Genomic DNA, 22,522 nt, shown 5'->3' on the forward strand with positions numbered 1-22,522 from the left:
ATTTGCAGCAATCCTCAAGAGCGTAGCTGTAGCAGGTGGGCAGCGTGAGGGGGGTGAAGAGGAGAAGAAGGGAAATGTGGTGAAGAGTGTTTTGAAAAAATCACTTGCCCCAAAGCTCTGAAGACTTGAACATCGGGCATTCAATAGAAGACATGCTGTTTCCAGACCTGAGAGCTTTGGTAATGAGGACACCTGGCAACAAGCATAGACTAGAGCAGGTCCAAGGCCTGAGAAAGAAAAGACTATGGATGCCCCTAGTCTTGGCAGGTATGAGAGAAACAACTGGGTAAAGAAAGAAAAAATATGCAAAAGAAAAAAGAGAAGTAGGCATATCATTCATAAAGGTGTTGAATGGATCCCTTTGGAAACACGTGATTCCCTTTTTATTGATGTCCATACCTTCTTTGAAAACCTTACCTGTTGTTTGCTTGATTGGACGTTCAAAAGGCACCGAAGTCTTTTAAGATCTGAATAGTCCCTAGGAGAAAGAATAACACAATGTCAGCCAGCAGAAGACTCCAGGTGAACTAGGCATGTCACCCACTGATGGCACTGCCACCTGGAGGCCTGCTTTTATGGACAGAAACATACGCACACGAAACACTTCTTTAGAATTTGCAAATGGTCAAACATTACAGTAAACACCGCAACCCAGAGTAGCAGTGGTCAAGGGTCCACGCTATTTCTCAGAAACCTATTAAATCTGATTGCTGGCCACTGCCTGAGTTCATAATTAGCAAAGACTCAGTATGGGGTTACCTGGCGGTGGTGATTCCTTGCTGTTTTTTATCGGTTGATTTTTCTGTGGTCTTCACCTTTCTGTCTTGATCAGGCATTGTAAAACGTCAACGCCCCAGAATTAACATTGCATTCCTTTCAAAGTAAACCAGAGGGAAAATCTTTAGTTGGGTCGGATGCTCCAAAATATTCTCAGTTAATACAGCCAAAAAGTCATTTATAACATTTACTTAAATATGCAAAAAAAAATATGTCCATATGAGTACCATTTACTATTCTCATCCGAAGGCCTCTGGATACATTTAGAGAATGGTTTATAGTACTCCAGAGCCTATATTTTCTAAGTCATCCTTGATTTCAAACATTCTGATCCATTACTACAAATAAGTATTGTTCTGCATGTCAGGAAAAGTGTCCTCACTTGGGGTTTCTAAAATATGTATATTTATAAGCAAATACCTACCTCCCCACTGATGCTATTATGCCTTCTTACTTGTCTTTCTTGACAAGTATCCTTGACCATAGCTGCTAGTTAGGGGTTCCTCCCTCATCACAGGTCATGTCCATAAGAGTGCCAGAGAAAGCCTCAGCCACTTGCAAATAAGCATTACAGTGTCCAGAGCAACGCGCAACATGTCATTGAATTTCCAGAATTCCTAAGTGTTTGAATCCCCACATGGATCAATTCCAGTCGTAAGCTCTTCTGCGACAGTTGGACAGGCCCTGAACTCACTCAACCATCTTGTTAAAAAACAATTCAACAGACCCAAAATGGAGTCACTTATGCTAAGCCCCACGTTACTGAACCAAGACTTAATTACCGTTTCAGCTCGCCCAGAAGTGGAAACTTAAGCCAGCATTAGTTAGGTAATCTACCTGACAAACTCCTAACCATCCCCTTTCGGTAAAGCAACCTTGCAGCAGCCGGCCTGCTTTCTGCCAGTACAACTTCCTCATTCCTGCTCCGTTCTGCCTCTAAAAGTCTTTCTGTTTGTACAGCAACTCAAAGCTCCTTTCTATCTGCTAGATTGGATGCTGCTGCCCAAGTTATAAACTGCTGAATAAAGCCAATAAAAAGTTTTAAAATTTACTCAGTTGAATTTTATTCTTTTAACAAGTGGGAGAGTGCACCTTAAAATACAACCCAATAGGCATTTCAGTCTTCTGAATTGAGCTTTGTGGTCACTGTCAACTTTCCAGGATCAACTTTAGTACTATTTCCCACCCCCACTCAAAATACCAGTTCACAAATGGGCAGAACAATTTATTTGTTTGCTTTTTTACCCTTAACAAATTTCTCATTCAATTGTTTTAGTTTCCAGAATAGAAACAAAAAGGAAGTTGAAGATACCCAGACTTTCAACTCTATAACAAATGCAAAATTAAGTATACTATTAGTTTAATTTGACTGGATGCAAATGTTTCCACTGTGCCTCAATGCCATAGCTTGACTTCACAGTGTGTTTTTTAGGCATGAAAAAGCATGTATTACTGTCTTATAACTGCATGCCTCAATGTATTATGAAATCAATGATCAGCATCCAAGTGCTTCAGAAGTATTTAGAGGCAAAAAGAATTGCCAATGGGTGTTCCAACAGAGTCTAGTAAAATTTAATTTTGTGATATGTACAGACAGTTTAAGGAATTAAAAATTATTTTCCCAATATAGTTGTCATATTTGTGACAAAGAGTTGAGCTGAAATTAACAGCTGGAGGCCAAGCCTCTCATCACAGATGCACACCAAGAAAAACACATCGCTGATATTTTAGGATTGTGCCTAGGACATAACACTATGGACTCATCCATTTAACAAATATGTGTTTACTATGTCTAATCTCAGACAGAAAACTGTTAAAGGTAAAAGAGGCTATCACAATTTTGTGATTCTACCACAAGCAAAGAAAAACCCACTTGGGAAGTTTAAAATATGTTTTGTATGATATTCAGCTACAGATTTGAATTAGCATTGGCTTTACTCAGAAAGAAAGGAAAAAAGAAAGGAAGGCAGGGAGGAAGGAAAGAGGGAATGAAGGGAGAGTAGAAGGGAGGGAGAAAAGAAAAGAAGGAAAGGAAAGGAAAGGAAAGGAAAGGAAAGGAAAGGAAAGGAAAGGAAAGGAAAGGAAAGGAAAGGAAAGGAAAGGAAAGGAAAGGAAAGGAAAGGAAAGGAGGAAAGAAAGGCAAGAGGGAGGGGGGTGGAAGAGAGGAAGAATGTATGATATGTAAATTATTCTTTAAGCCCGGCCGGTGTGGCTCAGTGGTTGAGTGTCGACCTATGAACCAGGAGATCATGATTCTATTCCCAGTCAGGGCACATGCCCTGGTTGCAGGCTCTATCCCCAGTGGGGGACATGCAGGAGACAGCTAATCCATGATTCTCTCTCATCACTGATGTTTCTATCTCTCTCCCTCTCTCTCTTCCTCTCTGAAATAAAAAAAATTTTTTTTAAATTATTCCTTAAAAGATCCAAGTGCTTTTTATAGACAGATATTAAAATACCCCCAGAAGTTCTAAAATAAATGGAAATCCAGTCAAGATAAATAAAATCTAATTTTACTTTGCCCTCAATGACAGAGGGAAAATTCCACATAGACACGCTGGCCCTTTGGCTTCCCAGTCCTGCTCAGACCACAGCTGCAGACTGTCTTACAAGTAGGGAATGAAAGCTACAGAGATTAGCACATGAAAATGGGTGGAAAAGCTCGCGGCTTCTTCTGCCAGAGATCATATCCAAGGCAGGCAAATCCTGCTAAACACCTACCTTACTCCCCTGCTTAATCTCCGTAATGTCATTGACCCGGTATGTGAACAGGAAATAATCAGCTGATCATTTTATCAGTTTTAAGATTCGCATTTACTCTCTGAGCCGGAAGAGTGAAAAGAAATAACTCCCTGGAAATGTCTCACTTAATTGAACAGTAAACAAATCCATCAGAATCAGTAGAAACAGACAATTGACTTTATGATGATAAAAAAAAAAAATCCTTTCCACTTGATGGCTGTTAATATATAAACTATTCCAAAAAATAATAACTGAGAATTTGGGAAAGCTTTAAAATATGTCCTCTAATTGTATTATTACTATTTTTTTTAATGATGACACTATACCAGTGGTTATAATCTCAGAATGGGGCCGGGAACAAGGGGGCAGGCTTGGTGGCGGGGAGAGCCGTTCAGAGCTTCAGTCAAGTTGCCCAGAGGAGACAGCTTAGTGAGAAAGTGTTACCAAGACAGGTCCAGCAAGGATGCTCGCTAAGAGAAAAGCTCTCCAGAGGGTAGCTTCAGCCTGATTCCCAGGAGAACTCTGCAGGGTACAGGCTCTGCCTCAGAACTGTCTAAGGCAGAGGGAAGGGAGCCAGGCTTTCCTGCTCCTGTCGTCTTCAGTCACTGCTTAGGGGCCACCAAGAGAGGTCATCTCTCCCAGGCACTCCTGTCTGCGGACCAAGGAGCCTCTGATAGCTTGGGGGGAGTCCCCCAAAAAAGGAACATTGAAGCCAATACCCAGGACAAACAAACAGGCATAAGGGATGGAAGAGGCTATGGGTGGAAATGCCCACGTTGTCCACTGGGATCACCGACTCCAGTGGAGGAGCTGTGGGTGATGAGGGAACAAGAATCTTTACTGTGGCTCCAGGCTGAGCCCGAGCTTCCTGCAGTTGCTCTCAGCTAATGAGTCACATGTCCCTGCTCCATGGCTTGACCTCTCCAGATGCTAGCATGACCTTATGGCCTAGCAGTCAGCTTGGTCTCTGGCCCTCTTCTCTTCTCTTCTCTTCTCTTCTCTTCTCTTCTCTTCTCTTCTCTTCTCTTCTCTTCTCTTCTCTTCTCTTCCCCTTCTCTTCCCCTTCTCTTCCCCTTCTCTTCCCCTTCTCTTCCCCTCCTCTTCCCCTTCTCTTCCCCTCCTCTCCTCTCCTCTCTACCTGCTTCTCCCTAAGGGATCTCTGGCAGTCCCATGGCTTTCTAATTCCAAATGTATACGGTCAGCCCAAACCCCATCCTGAGCTCCTCGACGCACAGCAGCCCAAATTTAATGCACCCCAAACAAAACTCTGGAACCCCACCCCCGGACCATAGGGCCATCACCTAGTTACTGGCACCACCCAGCTAGTCTAGACAATGTTCTCCATCCCTCTCCTTTACCTCCCACATTCCAGCCACCACCGGGACCAGTCAGTCAGCTTTCCCTCGTCTCCACTCCCACTGCTATTGCTCTGTACTCCGAGCCACTGCAGCGCTTGCCTGGACCACTGTCACCACCACCTCACTAGTCTCTATTTCCACTCTTGCTCCTCTCTATCTGCAGGAGCCCATGGGATTGATTTAAAATGTGAATCAGCCTGGCTGGTGTGGCTCAATGAATGAGTGTTGACCCATGAACCAAGATGTCCCCAGTTCGATTCACAATTAGGGCACATGCCAGGTTTCGGCTCGATCCTCAGTGGGAGGCATGCCGGAGGTCTCTCTCATGGATGTTTCTATCTCTCTATCCATCTCCCTTCCTCTCTCTCTAAAATCAAAATAAAATTATTTTTTAATACTAAATGAATAAAATTTGAAGCAGATCCTGCCACTCTAGTTTACAACCTTCCTGTGGCCTTCCCTGCTGCACTTGGCTTCTAACCATGACTTTCACCTCGGAGCTCTTCTATCCTCTCCTTTCCCTCTCGCTTACTCCACAGCAGCCATGCTGGCTTTCTCCCAGCATCATTCCTGCCTGAAAGCCTGGGCACTTGCCACTCGCTGTTCCCCTCTCATGTTCTCCAGCAGGCTCTCTCGTGTCATTCAGGTCTCAGCTCACATGTACCCTCCTCAGTGAGGGTTCCCCTGACCAATCTCTACAACATATCCACTCCCACACACCCATTTTACAAACCCCTGTGTCTGATTTCCTTCTGGAGCTCATCAACATCGGAAACCCTCTTGTCCATTTATTGGTTTCCTTGCACAAGATCCTAAGCCCTGTGTGACAGAGATTGCGTCTGTTTTATCCACAAATATGTCCCCAGCACACAGAACAGCACTTAGAACAGTGCACGACACAGTATAGAAACAAAAATACTTGTCAGAATCTGTAGAAAGTGGCTTAAGGTCTTTTTTACCAGTTTGTGAATTATTTGCTTTTTAACAATTATTTAATTTTAGAATTAGGGCCCCCCAACCTGGTGCTCCTTCTCAGTGCCCCAGGGAAGCCTGTACTCCCTACATTGCAAACTTATGCATGAACTATTGCAATTGCCTGGTCACCCCATAAGACCAGGGACTGGCCCTCCCTTAGTCACCAGACACCTGAGAGGCAAACAATGAGCAGGGTGGGGCAAAAGAAGATTTTACAGTTGTGAGTACACGAAACAGAGTTTATTCTGGTATTACTATTTCTTAATTGTTATGTTATTTTCCCTATAAACTTACTTTTCCCCACCCTGTATTAATTAAATAAAAATTAACAAGTGGATAAAAAAATATTTTTTTAAAACCTGTGTCATTATTTTAGTTCAAAAATCTCTCCCTATCTGGTGTGGCTCCGTTGGTTGTAGGTTTGATTCCTGGTCAGGGCACATACAGGAGGCAACCGAACAATGTTTCTCTGTTACATTGATGTTTCTCTCTCTTGCTCTCTCTCTAACAATTCAATAAATGCCTATCCTTGGGTGAGTATTTTTAAAAATCTCTCCTCAGCGGGAAGGTAGGAGAGGGTAGGTGGGTGGGAAGAGATTAACCAAAGAACTTGCATGCATATATGCATAACCCATGGACACAAACAATAGTGTGGTGAAGGTCTGGGGGTAGAGGGTGGGGATGGGCCAGATTAGGTCAATGGGGGCGGGGGGGGGGGATTGTTGTGGCAATGTTAAATTGCTGTAAACATCTCTAAACACTCTCCTCATGGACAGTAACATACCACTTTGGAGACCACCTAAATAACAATGGCCTAGACAACTGAAGTCTTTCTTTTCAAATAACAATACTGTTTTCATAGCAACCCTAGATGGTTCTCTGAGAACCACTACCCCAAGTATACAGCCTGAGTATTGTCAATCCCAGGACAACCATAAGAGGGCGTGAGTGAGCCTGGGAGGGGAGAGGTGTGGTCAAGTAGGGCTGAGCATGGACTCCCCACTTGCATGAACCCTAGCAAGTCCTGCTTCTCTGGGGGTTCTGTGTACAGTTTCATTTGCAAAAAGAGTTCTTCTGCTAAAATTACAATTAGAAACCCACTCATTTTCTATCATTTATTTTATAGATGAGATGAGGCCAAAGAGATTACAATACTTGCTACACAAACACTGTGCTCACATCGACTTTCATTTGATTCTAAATGGAAAAGATGAAATGGTGTGTGTGTGTGTTCTGGAAAAAAAAAAAAGAAGTACATTTTTATATGTAAATTTATATGTAAATGTATATGTAAAATCCAAATGCATATTACTTTAACAATAGAAACTTTTGGTATTTCTCCTTGGTACCTCAGTCCTAGGAACCAAATCCTATCTCCCGTGGGATAGATAATATCTTTCCATACATCACAGGAAAGACACATGGGTTTGGTGTTTACAGCCCCAGTAAAACATAGAAATCACCGCAATTCTGATGAATTTTTTAATCCATTAAAAAAAAGAAACAAATGTAATTCCTATCTTCTACTGTCACCTGAAATGTGCGTTAATTCTAAAAGAAGTCCCCAGAGACACACAGCTAGTTTGCTTTCAATCGCTTGGTAATGGCAGGATAAACACATATGACAGAGAAAGATATCCAAGCCATGGTTAAATCACCTTTTTGAGTGTAATTAATCTAAACTGTACAATTTAAACGCACGACACTACATATCATGATGTTTGTGATACGGTTTTCAGATTTTCTACCTGGAAATTTTTTTATCCCACAGTTTTCTTGGCTGCTCCAAATATCCTCAAATGCCTCATCTTTACAAAGTCATTTGATTCATTATGGAAATACTTCAAACCCCACAATGCCTCCTTTTCCTTCTAATCACTTAGGGTTCCACCTTATTTTATTTACTATATTTGCTAATGGTTAAAAAAGACAACACTTAGAAAGTAATTATAGTAAGAGAGTTTGGTATAACTAAAGGTAATTGCCACTTTGGCCACAACGGGTTTATTACTTTGAAAAAGAACTAAAATAAACTGCTATGAACCTTACCACAAAAGGAAGTGAAACTTCCTTGTACCAACACCAGGGCGTCCTTATTTCTATTGATGAATTATGGTTAACTTCCCACTAGATGACAAGTTACAGTTCTGTCTGTGCTCAAGTAAACAGTAAAGAAACTTAGAGAACCTCCAGCCCTGTAACTAACTGGCATTGCAAAATGAAAAATCATTTCTCCACTTCCTTTACTGTGGATATATTTTTCTTAAAATTCCTTTCATAGTGGTTCTTTGCAAAAAGTGATAAAATTAAGACATAACTCACATGAAGCAACCAGAAATAAGCCAAAAAAAATGTGTTAAATGCATTGGTTAAACATTATTTTCCAAATCTTGATAATTGTACCACAGTGTTGCAAGATACTAACTAACATTAGGGGAAGCTGAGTGAAGGGTATATGGAAACTCACTGTACTATTTTTATAGTTTTCATATGAGTCTAAAATTATATTTTAAAAAACTTAAAAATGTGTTGGCCACTTGAGCAGTTTATTTAAGTAAAGTGCTCTGAGAATAGAGGAAGGGTTCTTTTTTTTTTTTTTTTTTCAAAGAAATAATTGCACTTAATCTCACAGATATAGGTACTTGGTCTTTTTCAAATTAGTGTGTGCTAGAAAACTATGTATCCTGCACAGAAAGTGTTACATTAAATTGGACAACTTAATGGCAAATAAAAGACACACACTCTTCCTTTTATTTTTATTTTTGTTAATCCTCACTTGAGGATATGTTTTTATTGATTTTTAGAGAGAGAGGAAGGGGAAGGGAAAGAGAGAAAAACATCAATCCATTGCTTCCTGAACACGCCCTAACCAGGGTTGAACCCACAACCTTTTGGTGTACAGGACAATGCTTCAACCAACTGAGCCACTTGGATGGTGCCACATACACATTTTAAAAGTAAAGTGATAAGGAAAATTAAGGAACTTCTATAAGAAACATGACTTATTCATACCTATTATAGCTCAAAGAGGAAGTCTCTAAACCAGCCGTGGGCAAACTACGGCCCGTGGGCCAGATCCGGCCCGTTTTAAATGAATAAAACTATTGAAAAGAAAGACCGTACCCTTTTATGTAATGATGTTTACTTTGAATTTATATTAGTTCACACAAACACTCCATCCATGCTTTTGTTCCGGCCCTCCGGTCCAGTTTAAGAACCCATTGTGGCCCTCGAGTCAAAAAGTTTGCCCACCCCTGCTCTAAACTGTAGGCTGGATTTTATCCCTTACATAACATTGTTATTGTTCTTCAATAAACTATGCGTGGAGCTAGCAGAACAGAGGCAGTTACTATAAGGAAGAACCTTAGAGCACATCTAGTATCAGGGGTCTAACACCTTCAACGCCTAGAAACAGAAGATAAATGCATGACAGATGTAGAGTAGATGACAGAGAGTGGCAGGGCTTCAGTCAAACCTGAGAAGACATACCTTCCCTAACGGGACTCAAAATCACATTAAAAATGAAGCTAAACAAATTGAAACACTTTCACGGGACACACAAAGCAGATATACAGGTCATCAGTTGCAGGTCTTGATTCAACGTCTTTCATTTAACCCGTCTTTCATGTGACCCAAAGAGGTAAAATGTACCTGGGAGTAGAAGGAGAATAAAGCCCAGTTCACCTGCAGGGCCTAAATGTTAATGGCAAACTCTGGGGTAGATGGGAAAGGGGGGGTTTGTTGACTTTGGCCCTTAGCCGAGGGCCAAGAGTGATATAATAAGAATTGATGCTTGCATAACTTCACCTCCTGGACCCTGGAGTGCTTACAAACATCCATTCACTCATCCCGGTTCACTCATGTGAAATAGGTAGGTGGTGTTCAGTAATATCACCATCAGAGTAGAAAACAAAGACCCAGTTGCTACAGAACCTCCATTGGCAGGAGCGCCTTGCCAGCTAAGGGCAAGTATCATCATGGCCTTGCTCCTGAGTCAACAGACTTGACACCTTCCTTGTGCAAAGAGTTTATACTGTAAACAATTTTCTATTTTTCATTTAAATAAGCACTTGGAGGCTAAAAGAATCAAACATTCTGATAGTACAGTATTCGGATTGTCTCCCGCTCACTCCCACAAATATTTATTGACCAGAGGCTATATGTTAGATACTCCTTTAAAAGTTTACCTTCATTTTCCTCTGGCTAATAGCTACCCAAGTTGGTCTGAGAATGCTGCTCCAAAATCAAATAGAATATGCAGCAAAAAATGCCATTACAATTTTCTTATTTTCAAGCTTTATTCCCATGCAAACTCATATATTTTGTGATACAGGGAAATACTTGAAGATATGAATGCAATTTCTATGAATCCCCTCAACAGTCACTGCATAATGTTATCTGTGTTATGTCTGTGTTCGAGTCTGTGTGGCTGCTAACCCAAGTCCACGCATGACAGAGCTTAGCATGTGCCTGTGTTAGGACAAATGAACCTGAGGCCCATATATTAAGTAGTGATATTAAAAAGGAAAAATAGGTCCATTGCCCGGCCAGTGTTGCCCAGTGGTTGAGCATCAAGCTATGAACCAGGAGGTCATGGTTCAATTCCCGGTCAGAGCATCTGCCTTGATTGTGGGCTCCTTCCCCAGTAAGGGGCATGCAGGAGGCAGCTGATCAATGTTTCTCTCTCATCATTGATGTTTCTATCTCTCTCTCCCTCTCCCTTCCTCTCTGAAAACAATAAAAATATATTAACATAAATAAATAAATGAGAGAAAAGGTCCAGGTGATATGAAGGAAGAGTTTCTATTAGCCAGTCAATGAAAATAACTAAAGCAGCACACCAAATTTCCCTTTTCTCATTAGCCCCAAACACAGCAAAATTACATTCAATTCCCTGTTTTTATGTGAGAGAGAACTATGAAAATGATATTCATTCGTTCCTTTAAGAAATAATTATGATCTCCTCGAATATGCCAGGTATTGAGGCGACTACACTGAATAAGACATGATCCCAAATGTCTGCCCCCAAAAGTTAACCATCATGGGAATAAGTCATGATAATAAGTGAGTCATGAATTAGTAATCAGTGAGTATGGACTCAGCCCTAGACCTTCTAAGGGTGATGGAACACCGGGTAAACACACTGATGTTCACAACAATTGGCAGGACTGCAAGAAACCAGAAGTACTTTCTGAGCCATAAAATAAAATAATATTTCCCCTAATAACATTCCATTCTAAGTGCACTTTATTATTTACTCTGCTCTGTGCAGAAGAGACTCCTGAGCACTACCAAAAAAATCCATCCACAATCCAGTGTGTGTGTGTGTGTGGGGGGGGGGGGGGGCCGTAAATATGTAGTTAATACGAAAAATGTTGTCTTTTTTTTTTTTTTTTTAACAGTTCGGCCTAAAGCAAGGGATTAAATTAAAACACTAGAAATGTCAGAAAGCAGAGAAAATGAATGTCCATAGGAGATTACAAATTGAATGAATTCGAGGGAAAGAAAGATCACTGTGGGCTGAAGAGCTATGGAAAGGCTCATGAACCCTGGGGACCTGAAGAATAGGTAGGGTGGGTGAAGAATACTCCAGGAGAGTGAACCAGAGGTTTGGAGGCTAGATCCTGAGAGTGGTTTAGAGATATGGCGAGTAGATGAGTTGAATTGGAGCTGAGGAATCTGGAAAGAAGTGAATAATGGGTACATGAATGAGCGGTGACCTCCAAGACTACAGCCAACTTATGGGACAAAATAGTCTCAAATAAAGGCAAATGACACTGCCTTCCTCCTCTCCCCCTTGACATTTGATCACTAAATCCTGACTCTTGTCTTACTCAACATGGCTCCAGTCTGTTCACGTCTCTCCATGCTCACTGCCAACACCGTAGTCTACATCACCACCTGAACTACAGTACTCACTTCTTAAATGGTCCCTCCACTTCCAACTTCTCCCTCCTCCCAAAGACAAAAAATCCATTCTCCACACAGCAACGAAAGCACCCCTTATGTGATACAAATTTGACCAATTAAGCCTTCATGAGCTTCCATGTCTCTTAGGATAAAAACAAAAATTATCAAGGCCTATGAGGTGTTTCATGAGATGATGCCTCTGACCCTCTAGCCAGCTCCACTCATACAAGGCCCTGAATCCTTGTCCCAGACCTGCTTCTCCTCTATGCCTCAGGACTTTAACTCTTGGATATAAGGGTCAGATTGGTACAGAAAGGCCTGGAAGGCTCATCCATCATTCATGTCTCAACTCGAGTATCCATTCTTTTTTTTTTTTTAATGTATTTTATTGATTTTTTACAGAGGGATAGAGAGCTAGAAACATCAATGAGAGAGAAACATTGATCAGCTGCCTCCTGCACATCCCCCAGTGGGGATGTGCCTGCAACCCAGGTATATGCCCTTGACTGGAATCGAACCTGGGACCCTTCAGTCTGCAGGCCGATGCTCTAGCCACTGAGCCAAACCAGCCAGGGCTCGAGTATCCACTCTTTAAGGAAATTTTTGCTGACCTCCTTGATATAGTCACAGCCCCACCCGGCACTGCCTTGCAGCTCTTAATAAAGGAGAAGATTCAGGCAATAATTGAATAAATATGCATGTCTGCTCCTTAGTCTACTGTAAACTAGTCACGAATAGAAATGATAGTTAGCTTGTTCATCCTGAGCTTGCAGGACAGCACTACTAGTTAGAACAAACAACAAATTCAATAAATGATTGCTGAATGAATGAATGAACGAACAAATCCCGTGAAATATGACTTGGAAGCTCCAAGTAGAACTGGAGTATCATTGTTTAGACATGGAGAAAAAAGATAATGAAAAAAACTATCACGAAATAAGTTTGCCCCAGTTGATCAGTATCAAGTTACTACAGAATGTTGGTTAGACAAAAATCTCTCTATATTTTATTTACAATATCCATGTTAAATATGGACTAGCTCTAGTATATATGAAAGGGACAGTAACATTTCCTAAAGGAAAGATGGATGTTCATATCTACATCAAGTACAACATACACCTGCACATTAAATGAATTCCGTGGTCTCCACTGACAAGAGGGTAAAGGTTTGGGAATGTGAATTCTTCCGGGGACACGGCTGGAATGCAGCCAAAAGCAGCGAAGGTGATTGCGGAGAACTGCTTTCCACTTGCCCGCTGAGTGACCTCAGAAAGACCCTGACCTCTTTGATTATCAGTTTCGGCATTTACCAAAAATAGAATTAACCACATCCCCTTTATAAGGTGGTGGTTAGAACTAAATAAAGGGAAGCCCCTTTAAAACTGGTGATGGCTATAGAAATATAAGTTATTATGATAGCTATTGTAAATATTATCATTGGCAATATTACTATTCAATTTGGAGAACTTATCATGCTTATTTTAAATCATTTGACTAGATTCACTGACTGAGATCCATTGGTGACAAATGCTAGACATAAAATGAAAAAAAGTTTTATTTTCAATGTCACAGTCTTCATTTTAATTGTTTAAAGCTAATATTCTTTAGGGCTCACTTTTATAAGCACTGTGACGTATTCATTTAATCCTCAAGACAATCCTAAGAGGTAGATAGTGTTGTATCTCCCACTTAACAGATGAAGAAACCGAGGCACTGAAAAGTTAAGTAATTCTTGGTGTTGTACATTCTATGAGTTTAGACAAATGTATAATGTATTCATCGTTATAATATCACTAGAGGCCCGATGCACGAAATTTGTGCAAGAGTAGGCCTTTGCAGCCGTGGGTGGTGGCCTGGATCCCTCCCTCACAGCCACGGTGGCTTCTTCGATCCCGCAGCTGCAGCCCCAGCTTTGTCCAGAAGGACATCTGGTCTAATTAGCATATTAGGCTTTTATTATTATAGATAAGGTATTTTTGCTGCCCTAAAAACCTTTCATTCTCTACCTATTCATTTCCCCCCTCCCCTAGTCCCCCACCCTCTGGCAACCACTGATCTTTTTACTGTCTCCATTGTTTTGTCTTTTCCAGAAGGTCATATTGATGAAATAATATAGTATATAGCCTTTTCAGATTGGGTTCTTTCATTTAATTATACCCACTTGAGGTTTCTTCATGTCTTTTCACACTGTCATACTTCATTTCTTTTTTTCACTGAATAATATTCTATTGTCTGGATGTGTCACAGTTTTATTCATCCATTCACCCACTGAAGGACATGTTAGTTGTTTGCAGGTATTGATGACTGAATAAAGCTGCTACCAACATCCGTGTAAATGTTTCCATTTTGTAAACATGTGAAGATAAACTAAGTATAAGGCATGGTGCACTTGATATGGATTATGCACATTTAGACTTTAAAAATAATCCTATGAGGTAGGTGTTAATATTAGCCCATAGTAGAGATAAAGAAACTAATTAGAGGCTAATTTGCTGTGAGCCACAGAGCGAAATTGTTGGAGCCAGGATTCAAACCCAGGTATGTCTGACTCTAAAGCTTCTCTCTTGCAAACTGTGATGTACTCTCTCTGTTTTCCATTTTAAACTTATGCCATATAACAACAACTATCAGCTTCATGATTATGGCATGAAATACAGACTATGAATTGAAATAGTATCCAACTACTAAGGATCTCAAAATCTGAGCAAAACCTGTAAGTTCAACATTCAGCTCTTAGAAGCAGAAGCTTCATTGGCCAGAAGTTATTTCTGACTTTTCTGGAACTAATAAGGGGGCCAATGAAAAACAATCATTTCTCATTTTAGAGAGCCATTCATTTAACAAGGGGTTCTATTTCTAGAACCCCTGCTATGTACATGGTACTGTGATAGATACAACAAATGGTGTGAGTAAAACAAACAGGGCCTCTGCCCTCACAGAGAAAGTCCAGAGGAGGAAACAGAAAAGTAATCAGGCAACACACAGAGAATGACTGGGGAGTGAGAACGGGGCTGGAGATGGTACAAAAAGTGGATTCCTCTGCAGGCAATGTGAGCTACAGGTGAAATTATGATGCACGGGAGAGAATGTGGCATGTTCAGGGAACAACAAGATGGAACTGCCAATACAAGACCTAACTGGATTTGAATTTTTGCAGGCAGGAAAATGCCCTTATATGTTTTTTTAGAAAGATCTGTCTAACAATAGGAATGAAAATGGATTTGAGCCCTAACGGGTTTGGCTCAGTGGACACAGTGTCAGCCTGCAGGACTCAAGGGTCCCAGGTTAAATTCCGGTCAAGGGCATGTAGGTTGGTTGTGGGCACATACCTAGTAGGGGGTGTGCAGGAGGTAGCTGATCGATGTATCTCTCATAGATGTTTCTAGCTCTCTATCCCTCTCTCCTCCTCTCTGTAAAAAAATCAATAAAATCTATTTTTTTAAAATGGATTTGACAGGGCCAGACTGGAATCAGGGGAGTTGGATGGGTGCTGAATTTAACCAAGGAATTGGTGGAAAATGCAATACAGGGAGAATGGAGATGGTGCTGTGGGAATTGACTTGGCAGCTAGGAAGTAGGTACAGCCGTGGCAATTGCTGGCAATGCAGAAGAGGTGGTAGTGTCAAAGATGTTGCCCAGCCCTGACCGGTTTGGCTCAGTAGATAGAGCGTCCGCCTGCGGACTGAAGGGTCCCAGGTTCGATTCCCGTCAAGGGCACGTACCTTGGTTGCAGGCACATCCCCCGAAGGAGGTGTGCAGGAGGCAGCAGATCGATGTTTCTTTCTACCCCTCTCCCTCTCCCTTCCTTTCTGTAAAAAATCAATAAAATATATTGCCCAAGACAGGAAACCCAAGGGTGAGGCAGTCTGGTGGGAGTGGGGGGAAATGGGATTTAGGGGTGCACAGGTGTGGAGTAAACTGGCAGTTGATTCGGGGGTCTGACGCTCAGTGAGGCATACTAGGCTGGAGGTGGGAGCTTTCCAGTTATCAGCAGACCCCTGGGCCTGAGGCATGGAGGTGTAGAGGCTCACCCACGTGGAGCAGAAAAGCAGGGGGCCAGAGCGAGCAGCATCATATCAGGGGAACGTATAAAAAGCACGCGCCATAAGGGTTTTATGCCTGAGTCTCCAGAGACGTGGGGGCAGAATGGAAGAGACACGCTCAGGCTCCATGTAACCAGAATAATTACTTCCTGGAGCAAACACCGTGGGTGGCACTATCCCACCATCCATCCGCCCATCACCAACCCATGGGCTATGAGGACGGCTCACAGGGACTCCCCCGCCCACAAGGGCGCGCACTGGCAGCCCCGGCCTCAGGTCGCCTCCCGAGACTTCGGGATGCTCCACAAGGACCAGTGGGCACCTCCCTGGAGCCGCTCCTCATACCGCGCGCGGACCCAGGGGGACGCCCGCCCCTGCCAGACTCACCGCGCTGGAGGGAGGTCCCTCCTTCTGGCCAATCTCTGAATGGTCCTTCTCATCGTTTCTGCGGCTGTCACCGCTGCTCCGGATAGGAGGGCCGGCCCGCCCTCCCCCAGCCCACTCCCGGCCCCTGGAACTTCGGGGTCGCCAATACCAGCGGCACCGTTGGTTTTTTCAATCAAATCCTCCTCTAGGCCACCAACCGGCGCCGGCTGAGCCAATGCCAACACTCCTTCTTCTGCCTCGCCGGGGCGCCACAGCCAATCAGGAACAGCAGTGCTGTCGCGTGCCCAGCGCCAGAGCCACAGGTGACGCTGCCTCAGTGTTGCCGTAGCAACCAAAGAACGCGCAGGATCCAGCCCCAAGTCTGCAAGCTGGGTCGGAGAGAGGTGGTGCTGCAGCCACTTTACTCCGCTCTAGAGCTGCTCACCTGTGCATAGGTTTCCTAAACACTGTGAATTTTTCAAGACTTGGTGTTCCCAACCTTTAGCATTTGAAATGAAATGGGTGTGAAAGAGCTTCATCTTAGGGTGTTTCAAGAATTGCTATGGCTAGTAATGGGGAGGATGTGGAGAAAAGGGAATCCTACTGCACTGCTGGTGGGAATACAGACTGGTGCAGCCATTATGGAAAACAGTATGGAGTTTCCTCAAAAATTTAAAGATGGAACTGCCATTTGATCCAGTGATCCCACTTCTAGGAATATAGCCTAAGAATCCCAAAACACCAATCAGAAAGAATCTATGTACTCCTATGTTCATAGCAGCGCAATTTATACTAAGATCTGGAAACAGCCCAAGTGCCCATCAGTAGATAAGTGGATAAAAAAAGCTGTGGTACATTTACACCATAAAACACTATGGTGTAAAAAAGGACCTCTTACCCTTTAAGAGAGCATGGAGTGACCTGGAGAGTATTATGCTAAGTAAAATAAGCCAGTCAGAGAAAGACAAGTATCACATGATCTCACTCATATGTGAAATCTAATGAACAAAATAGATCCAGAGACATATAAGTATGGAACAAGCTATAGAATCTGAGGGAAGGCGGGGCTGGGTGTGTGGGTGGGAAGAGATCAACCAAAGAACTTGTATGCATGTATGTATAACCCATAGACATAGACAATAGCGTGGTGAAGGCCTGGGGTGGGGGGGCGAGGGCAGGCTAGAAGGGGTCAATGGGGGGGGAGGGGAGACATATGTAACACTTTCAACATTTTGGAAAAAAAGATTGCTATGGACTAAAATTCAATCATCATCCAAAGCAAAGATTGTTTTAAAATGATCACTGCTACATGCTAAATACCTTTCTTACAGCATGAAAACCCTGCTACTCAAGTGCATTGCATGCTTCAAGCTATGAGAATATGGTGGTGTGAAAAAAAAAGTGATCTGTGATTCAAGCTCTCTATAAGGTACACCTATTACTAATTTTTTTGTAGCTTCGGGCAAGTCTCACCTTTTGCGAAGGTCTGAAGATTCTTTTTAATTGCATTAGATAGAGCTTTGAAAAGATAGTTCACATTATGGAGCTTTAAAAAAAAAAGGAATATATTGAAGTAGGTTCCACCCTGCTTCTGTTGGGCAACTAGCTCTTCCATGTTGGGCAACTTGGGAAATTTCTTATGTCTTCATTTTACAACTCAACTGGCATGAAAAATAATGACTACCAGATGATGATGTGAAGTGTAAACAAAGTGAGAGTTTTGAGAATTGGGTGCTCATTGCCTGGCACACAATGAGCACCCAATATTAACATAGTCATTACATATGTAATGTGATGTGTGCTCATTACACATCACATTGCAAATTCTACCTTAAATAGATGTCTTAAAATAGGAAAAATAATATATCAGCCTACCTTACAGGGCTTTAATTCCTCAACTATCAAAAAAGTAATTATGAATACACACTTTTTTTCATCTTTTTTATCACAGTTTTCTCTTTTTCTCTCTCTTACTAAAGCATGTGAATATCAGGAGGTAAGAAACAGAAATCACTTCCATTTCTTTATCCTCTATCCCTCCACATGAGCATGATATGCAGCTCTTCTAAAAATCAAAGTACAAAATAAAGACTATCCAACAACTAATTCAGTAGACTTTTATTGCTCTTTCAACTTCAATAACATCTCCAAAAAATAGTTTTCTTCTGACAATTATAAAACAAATTTAAAAGGCAGGGCCATTCACATTAGACTTGGTAGAGACTTGTACTTCATATAAATGAAAAATATCAGTTCTACGTTTTAAATGTTTAATTTACTTTGGATTTTATTACAAAAGAAAATATCATTGTAATTATAAAAGTCATAAAAATTAGAATTGTACTGTGAAATTATACCAAGCTATCAAATATTACATAAATGAACAATAAAATTCAATTTCTACTTATTTAAACATAGTAAACATTGGAAGATAACCCCCTCTACAGAAAAAATCAAAACAAAACAAAAACTTTCAATATTAAAGCAACAAAAGAAAAGCCAAAACACAAAAACCAACCAATGCACAAAAATCTGATTTAAAAAACAACTGGGGTTTAACAATTATTCTAAGTCAACTATAGAAGTCAATATGTGCTGATAAATTAAATTTTTAAAATGATCTTTAGATGATTCCATTTCCAAATATGCTTTCCTATTGATACTTATATTATTTTTTGAAAAGTTAAAAAAGAATCAACTTTACATTAAATTGCCAAATTTTTAATTCTGAACACTATTTTAAATTTTGAATGTCCTTCAAGTCTTTAAGTTTACTTTCTAAAAAATAAATAATTGTCGGACTAAACCAAAAGACATTTCACATATTTGTACTGCATATAACAACAATGTGATCTACATAAATAAATTTAAAACATTAAATTAAACATTTTTTTAATTAAAATGTTGTATCAATGGCTGACGTATCTGAAATCGGAGCACTTTAAAACAGGATTCACATGTAAAATTCTTGAGCACATTCACAGAACTGATGTACATGATATAATCCTAACAAGACAGCAAGCTCTGATGTCATACCTCAGTTTCAGAAACCATTTTCTCTTTGTACAGAATTTTGAGCCTGTCTTTGTAAAAGGAAAAAGAAAGCTATTATATACATACAATAAATTTTAAGTATGTGAAGAAAAAAGAAGAAATGTTTTTGGATGAAAAAAACAAAAGTTAATCTTGAGTGGTAAAGAAATCTGCTTTATGAATACACACATTAGGACATTAAAAAAATTTGTCCTACGTGTTTTACAGAAGACTTGGCAAATGTGAACGTTGATACGCCACAGCTTTGTTAAACAACTTGAGAGATTTAAGATTTGATAAATCACTTATACACACACACACGCACACACGCACACGCACACAAACACCATTAGAAAGATTGTGTGCTTCACTCAGCATACCTAATATTATTAGAGAATATACAGACTCATCCTTTTATCATAATGAAATTAGTTCACTGTTTTCTCAAAAGCTGCTATTTTAGAATGAAGTAGCATTCAAAAAAAGGAAATTTCAGATGGTCAGCATCAGGATTCATTATAGTCTTTGTAAGCAGTGTCTATAAATAAATAAAATAGGGTGGAGAGAATATCCTGAGGTGGCTCTGGGGCCAGGGTATTCAGTAGCACTAAGCTCCATCCTGGAAACCAAGGCATCTAAGAAAGTGCAGAGCTGTGTCTGTGAACTTATTTCGTAAATGGAATATGTACAGGTTGAATTATTTTGCACCTTGAGGTAAATCAGTACATAGCAATTATTACTGCTCATTTCCACCTATTTAAGGCAACATTTGAGAATCAATATATGTAGTAAATTATATTTCTCACTCTCTGGCAATGAATGCTATCCATGATTGTTATTTTTCAAAAATAGTGGAATAATATAACCATATAAAACAAGCAGTTAATTACTTAAACTTGAGTTACCTTTGCTCTTCAATGGAGTAGTCATATCAAATCATTTTATAAGTCAAGTAGTCAAAAGAAAGCAGAAACCATTATCAAATTTGAAACATACTAAAAATATTTTGAGTGCAAAGTATTTTGCAAGTCATGGTTTTTCTGGCACTGGACAATCACTATACATAATTAAATAAAATCACAGAAAACACTATGATCCCAGGTAGTTTTCAGTTTAAATTTTAAAATTACATCCTATAAAATAACGCACATTTGTTAACCCTATGATGTCCAGACATAAGGAAATTATGTGAGGAAATCCTCCTATTCATGTACATCAGGGGAGTTTACAAAATACAGCAGCAAATACTGGGGGTCTTTGGAAATGATGATGCTGCTATGAACAAAAAGGAACCACTTCAATGGAAGCGCAAGAACAATAACAAGCACCGTGGGTAATACATACTCTGTTACCAACTGTAAATAGAGCAGAACTCTTTTTTAGGCAGTACCAAATGATGCCAGCTATATTTTCTATTTAAAGGTGGCTACATTTGCAACCTCCCATCTGAGGCATAAGTTAAATCTGTTATTTTAACTAGAATCTGATAATACAGTCTCAGACGGGTAAATTACATTAGTTATTAAGTATTTTAGAATAAATTTTAAAAGCATTCCGAATTGCTAAAATATCATTTTTGGGGCATTTCTCATGATCCTCTATATAAGATCATTCTTCATACTCTTGTGCTTTAATTACAAATGATTAAAGGGAGCATTGTAATTTCATTAATATTTTCATCCTACTATTCATGCCACTATTTTAAATATTTCTGGGGCTTCTCAATATTCATTTAGCTGTCATTAAACTATCCTCTTGCCAAATTAGTTTCACAACCCCATTCATCCAGTCCTACAGGCTTAACAAGAACATTTATTTATTTCATGTGGAGCTAAGAGTAGAAAAAAGGTGACTAAAAAGATTTGCTAGAAGTTAAAAGACAGCTCAGAAGATCAAAAATTAAGTAACAAATACTAACACAAAACGGAAAGAATGCCATCAATCTGAGCTATACATAAAATTTCCAAATTCCTTTTAAAATACAAATATGGCAGTGCTTTATATAAAGATGTAAAATCTGTCAACTGCTTTCAGGTAATAAACTGTAAATGCAATGAGCACCAACTATTTACATTAACAATTTACTCTATATTTGTTACCTTTTCAAATGTTTGTATATAATACATAAGCATCATATCAATTAAAATAAATAAAATATTTAAAAATGAAATCACATATAACAATCTATTAAATATTATCTTACAATAGAAAGAACAATGTAAACAGAAAATGAAAGGTAAATCCTACTAGAATAAAGTAATACTGATCATAAACCCATTTAAGAGAATTCTGACTCCTGATTATTTCATCGTACTACTTATAATAGAAAAATAATCAAAACCTTGAACCTGATACAAACTAAACACTTAAGTAAAAGACAGCAAAGGCAGAGAATAGAGTGAGCACTCTGGGCTCTAATAAAGTATTAGAAATCAGAAAAAAATTTCTACAAAGGTAACAAAATTTAACTACTGTAACTAGCATTTCTTAGTTTCTAAAATTCATAAATGTATGACTGGGATGGGAGTTAAATTATAAATCATCTGCAATTTTACTTATCTGAATGAATCCTAGCTGTGGAGGTCTTAAAGATTTAAAATTAATTTTTTAAAAAAGGGTCAAAAATATAGTTCTTATCTAGAAAGTTTCCATTGTTCTACCTCTATAGCGAAAAAATTCCATCGCTTGTGAAACATGATGGGCATCTACATAAATGAAACACACAAAGAGAAGCCATGACATGTTCATATTCTGTCCCACAGCACTGGCATACGATCCCCTGTTCTTCCCATAAAGCACTAACACAAGTGAAATAATGTGTGTAACTCAAGTTAAAATTAGAAATATATGGACAAAGTACACATCACTTAAGATTGGCATGAATTGTCACTGATAAACAAATTTAAGTAAATGTACATTGAATGCATTTCCCCACATCTTTCTATTGAACAGAACAATTTTTTTCATCACAATAAATATTTGAATTGTAAGAACCATATACCTCACTTCTAAAAGACTATTTCTTTATATACACAGTCTCCATGGCACCCCTAACAAACTTCAGACACCACTTTTAAAAACCAAGTGGTCACGCATAAATAGCATGACATACAATATTGTTATAGTGACATGAAATACACACATTATATATATGTATGTATCTGTATATCTATATATATATATATATATATAATTCCTCTTGGTTCAATTCTATAACGAAGTTTCAGCATCCATGTATTTCTTTGTTGGTTCATCTTCAATATTTATTTTCACACTCACAGGTTTTTCAGGGCTATTTAAAACAAAGAATGAGAATAA

General features: G+C 39.7%; 2 protein-coding genes across 5 annotated transcripts in view; both read right to left on the reverse strand.

Moving 5' to 3' along the window:
* Nucleotides 1-16,996, reverse strand: part of NEK10 (NIMA related kinase 10) — a 147,070-nt gene extending 130,074 nt beyond the window's left edge. Inside the window, exons 1-3 of the mRNA XM_059664119.1 lie at nucleotides 16,193-16,996; nucleotides 760-873; nucleotides 418-478 (exon numbers count right to left, since the gene is read on the reverse strand). Coding sequence (XP_059520102.1) covers nucleotides 418-478; nucleotides 760-836 — 138 coding nt within the window. The 5' untranslated portion in view covers nucleotides 837-873; nucleotides 16,193-16,996. The remainder of the gene's footprint in view (nucleotides 1-417; nucleotides 479-759; nucleotides 874-16,192) is intronic.
* Nucleotides 16,997-18,274: 1,278 nt separating this feature from the next.
* SLC4A7 (solute carrier family 4 member 7) overlaps nucleotides 18,275-22,522 on the reverse strand; it is an 89,478-nt gene continuing 85,230 nt past the window's right edge. For all 4 annotated transcript variants that reach the window (XM_059664114.1, XM_059664117.1, XM_059664115.1 and 1 more), the window contains one exon: nucleotides 18,275-22,496. In XM_059664114.1, coding sequence (XP_059520097.1) covers nucleotides 22,415-22,496 — 82 coding nt within the window. In that variant the 3' untranslated portion in view covers nucleotides 18,275-22,414. The remainder of the gene's footprint in view (nucleotides 22,497-22,522) is intronic.

This window comes from Myotis daubentonii, chromosome 14, assembly GCF_963259705.1.
Source record: "Myotis daubentonii chromosome 14, mMyoDau2.1, whole genome shotgun sequence".
Classification (NCBI taxonomy): domain Eukaryota; kingdom Metazoa; phylum Chordata; class Mammalia; order Chiroptera; family Vespertilionidae; genus Myotis; species Myotis daubentonii.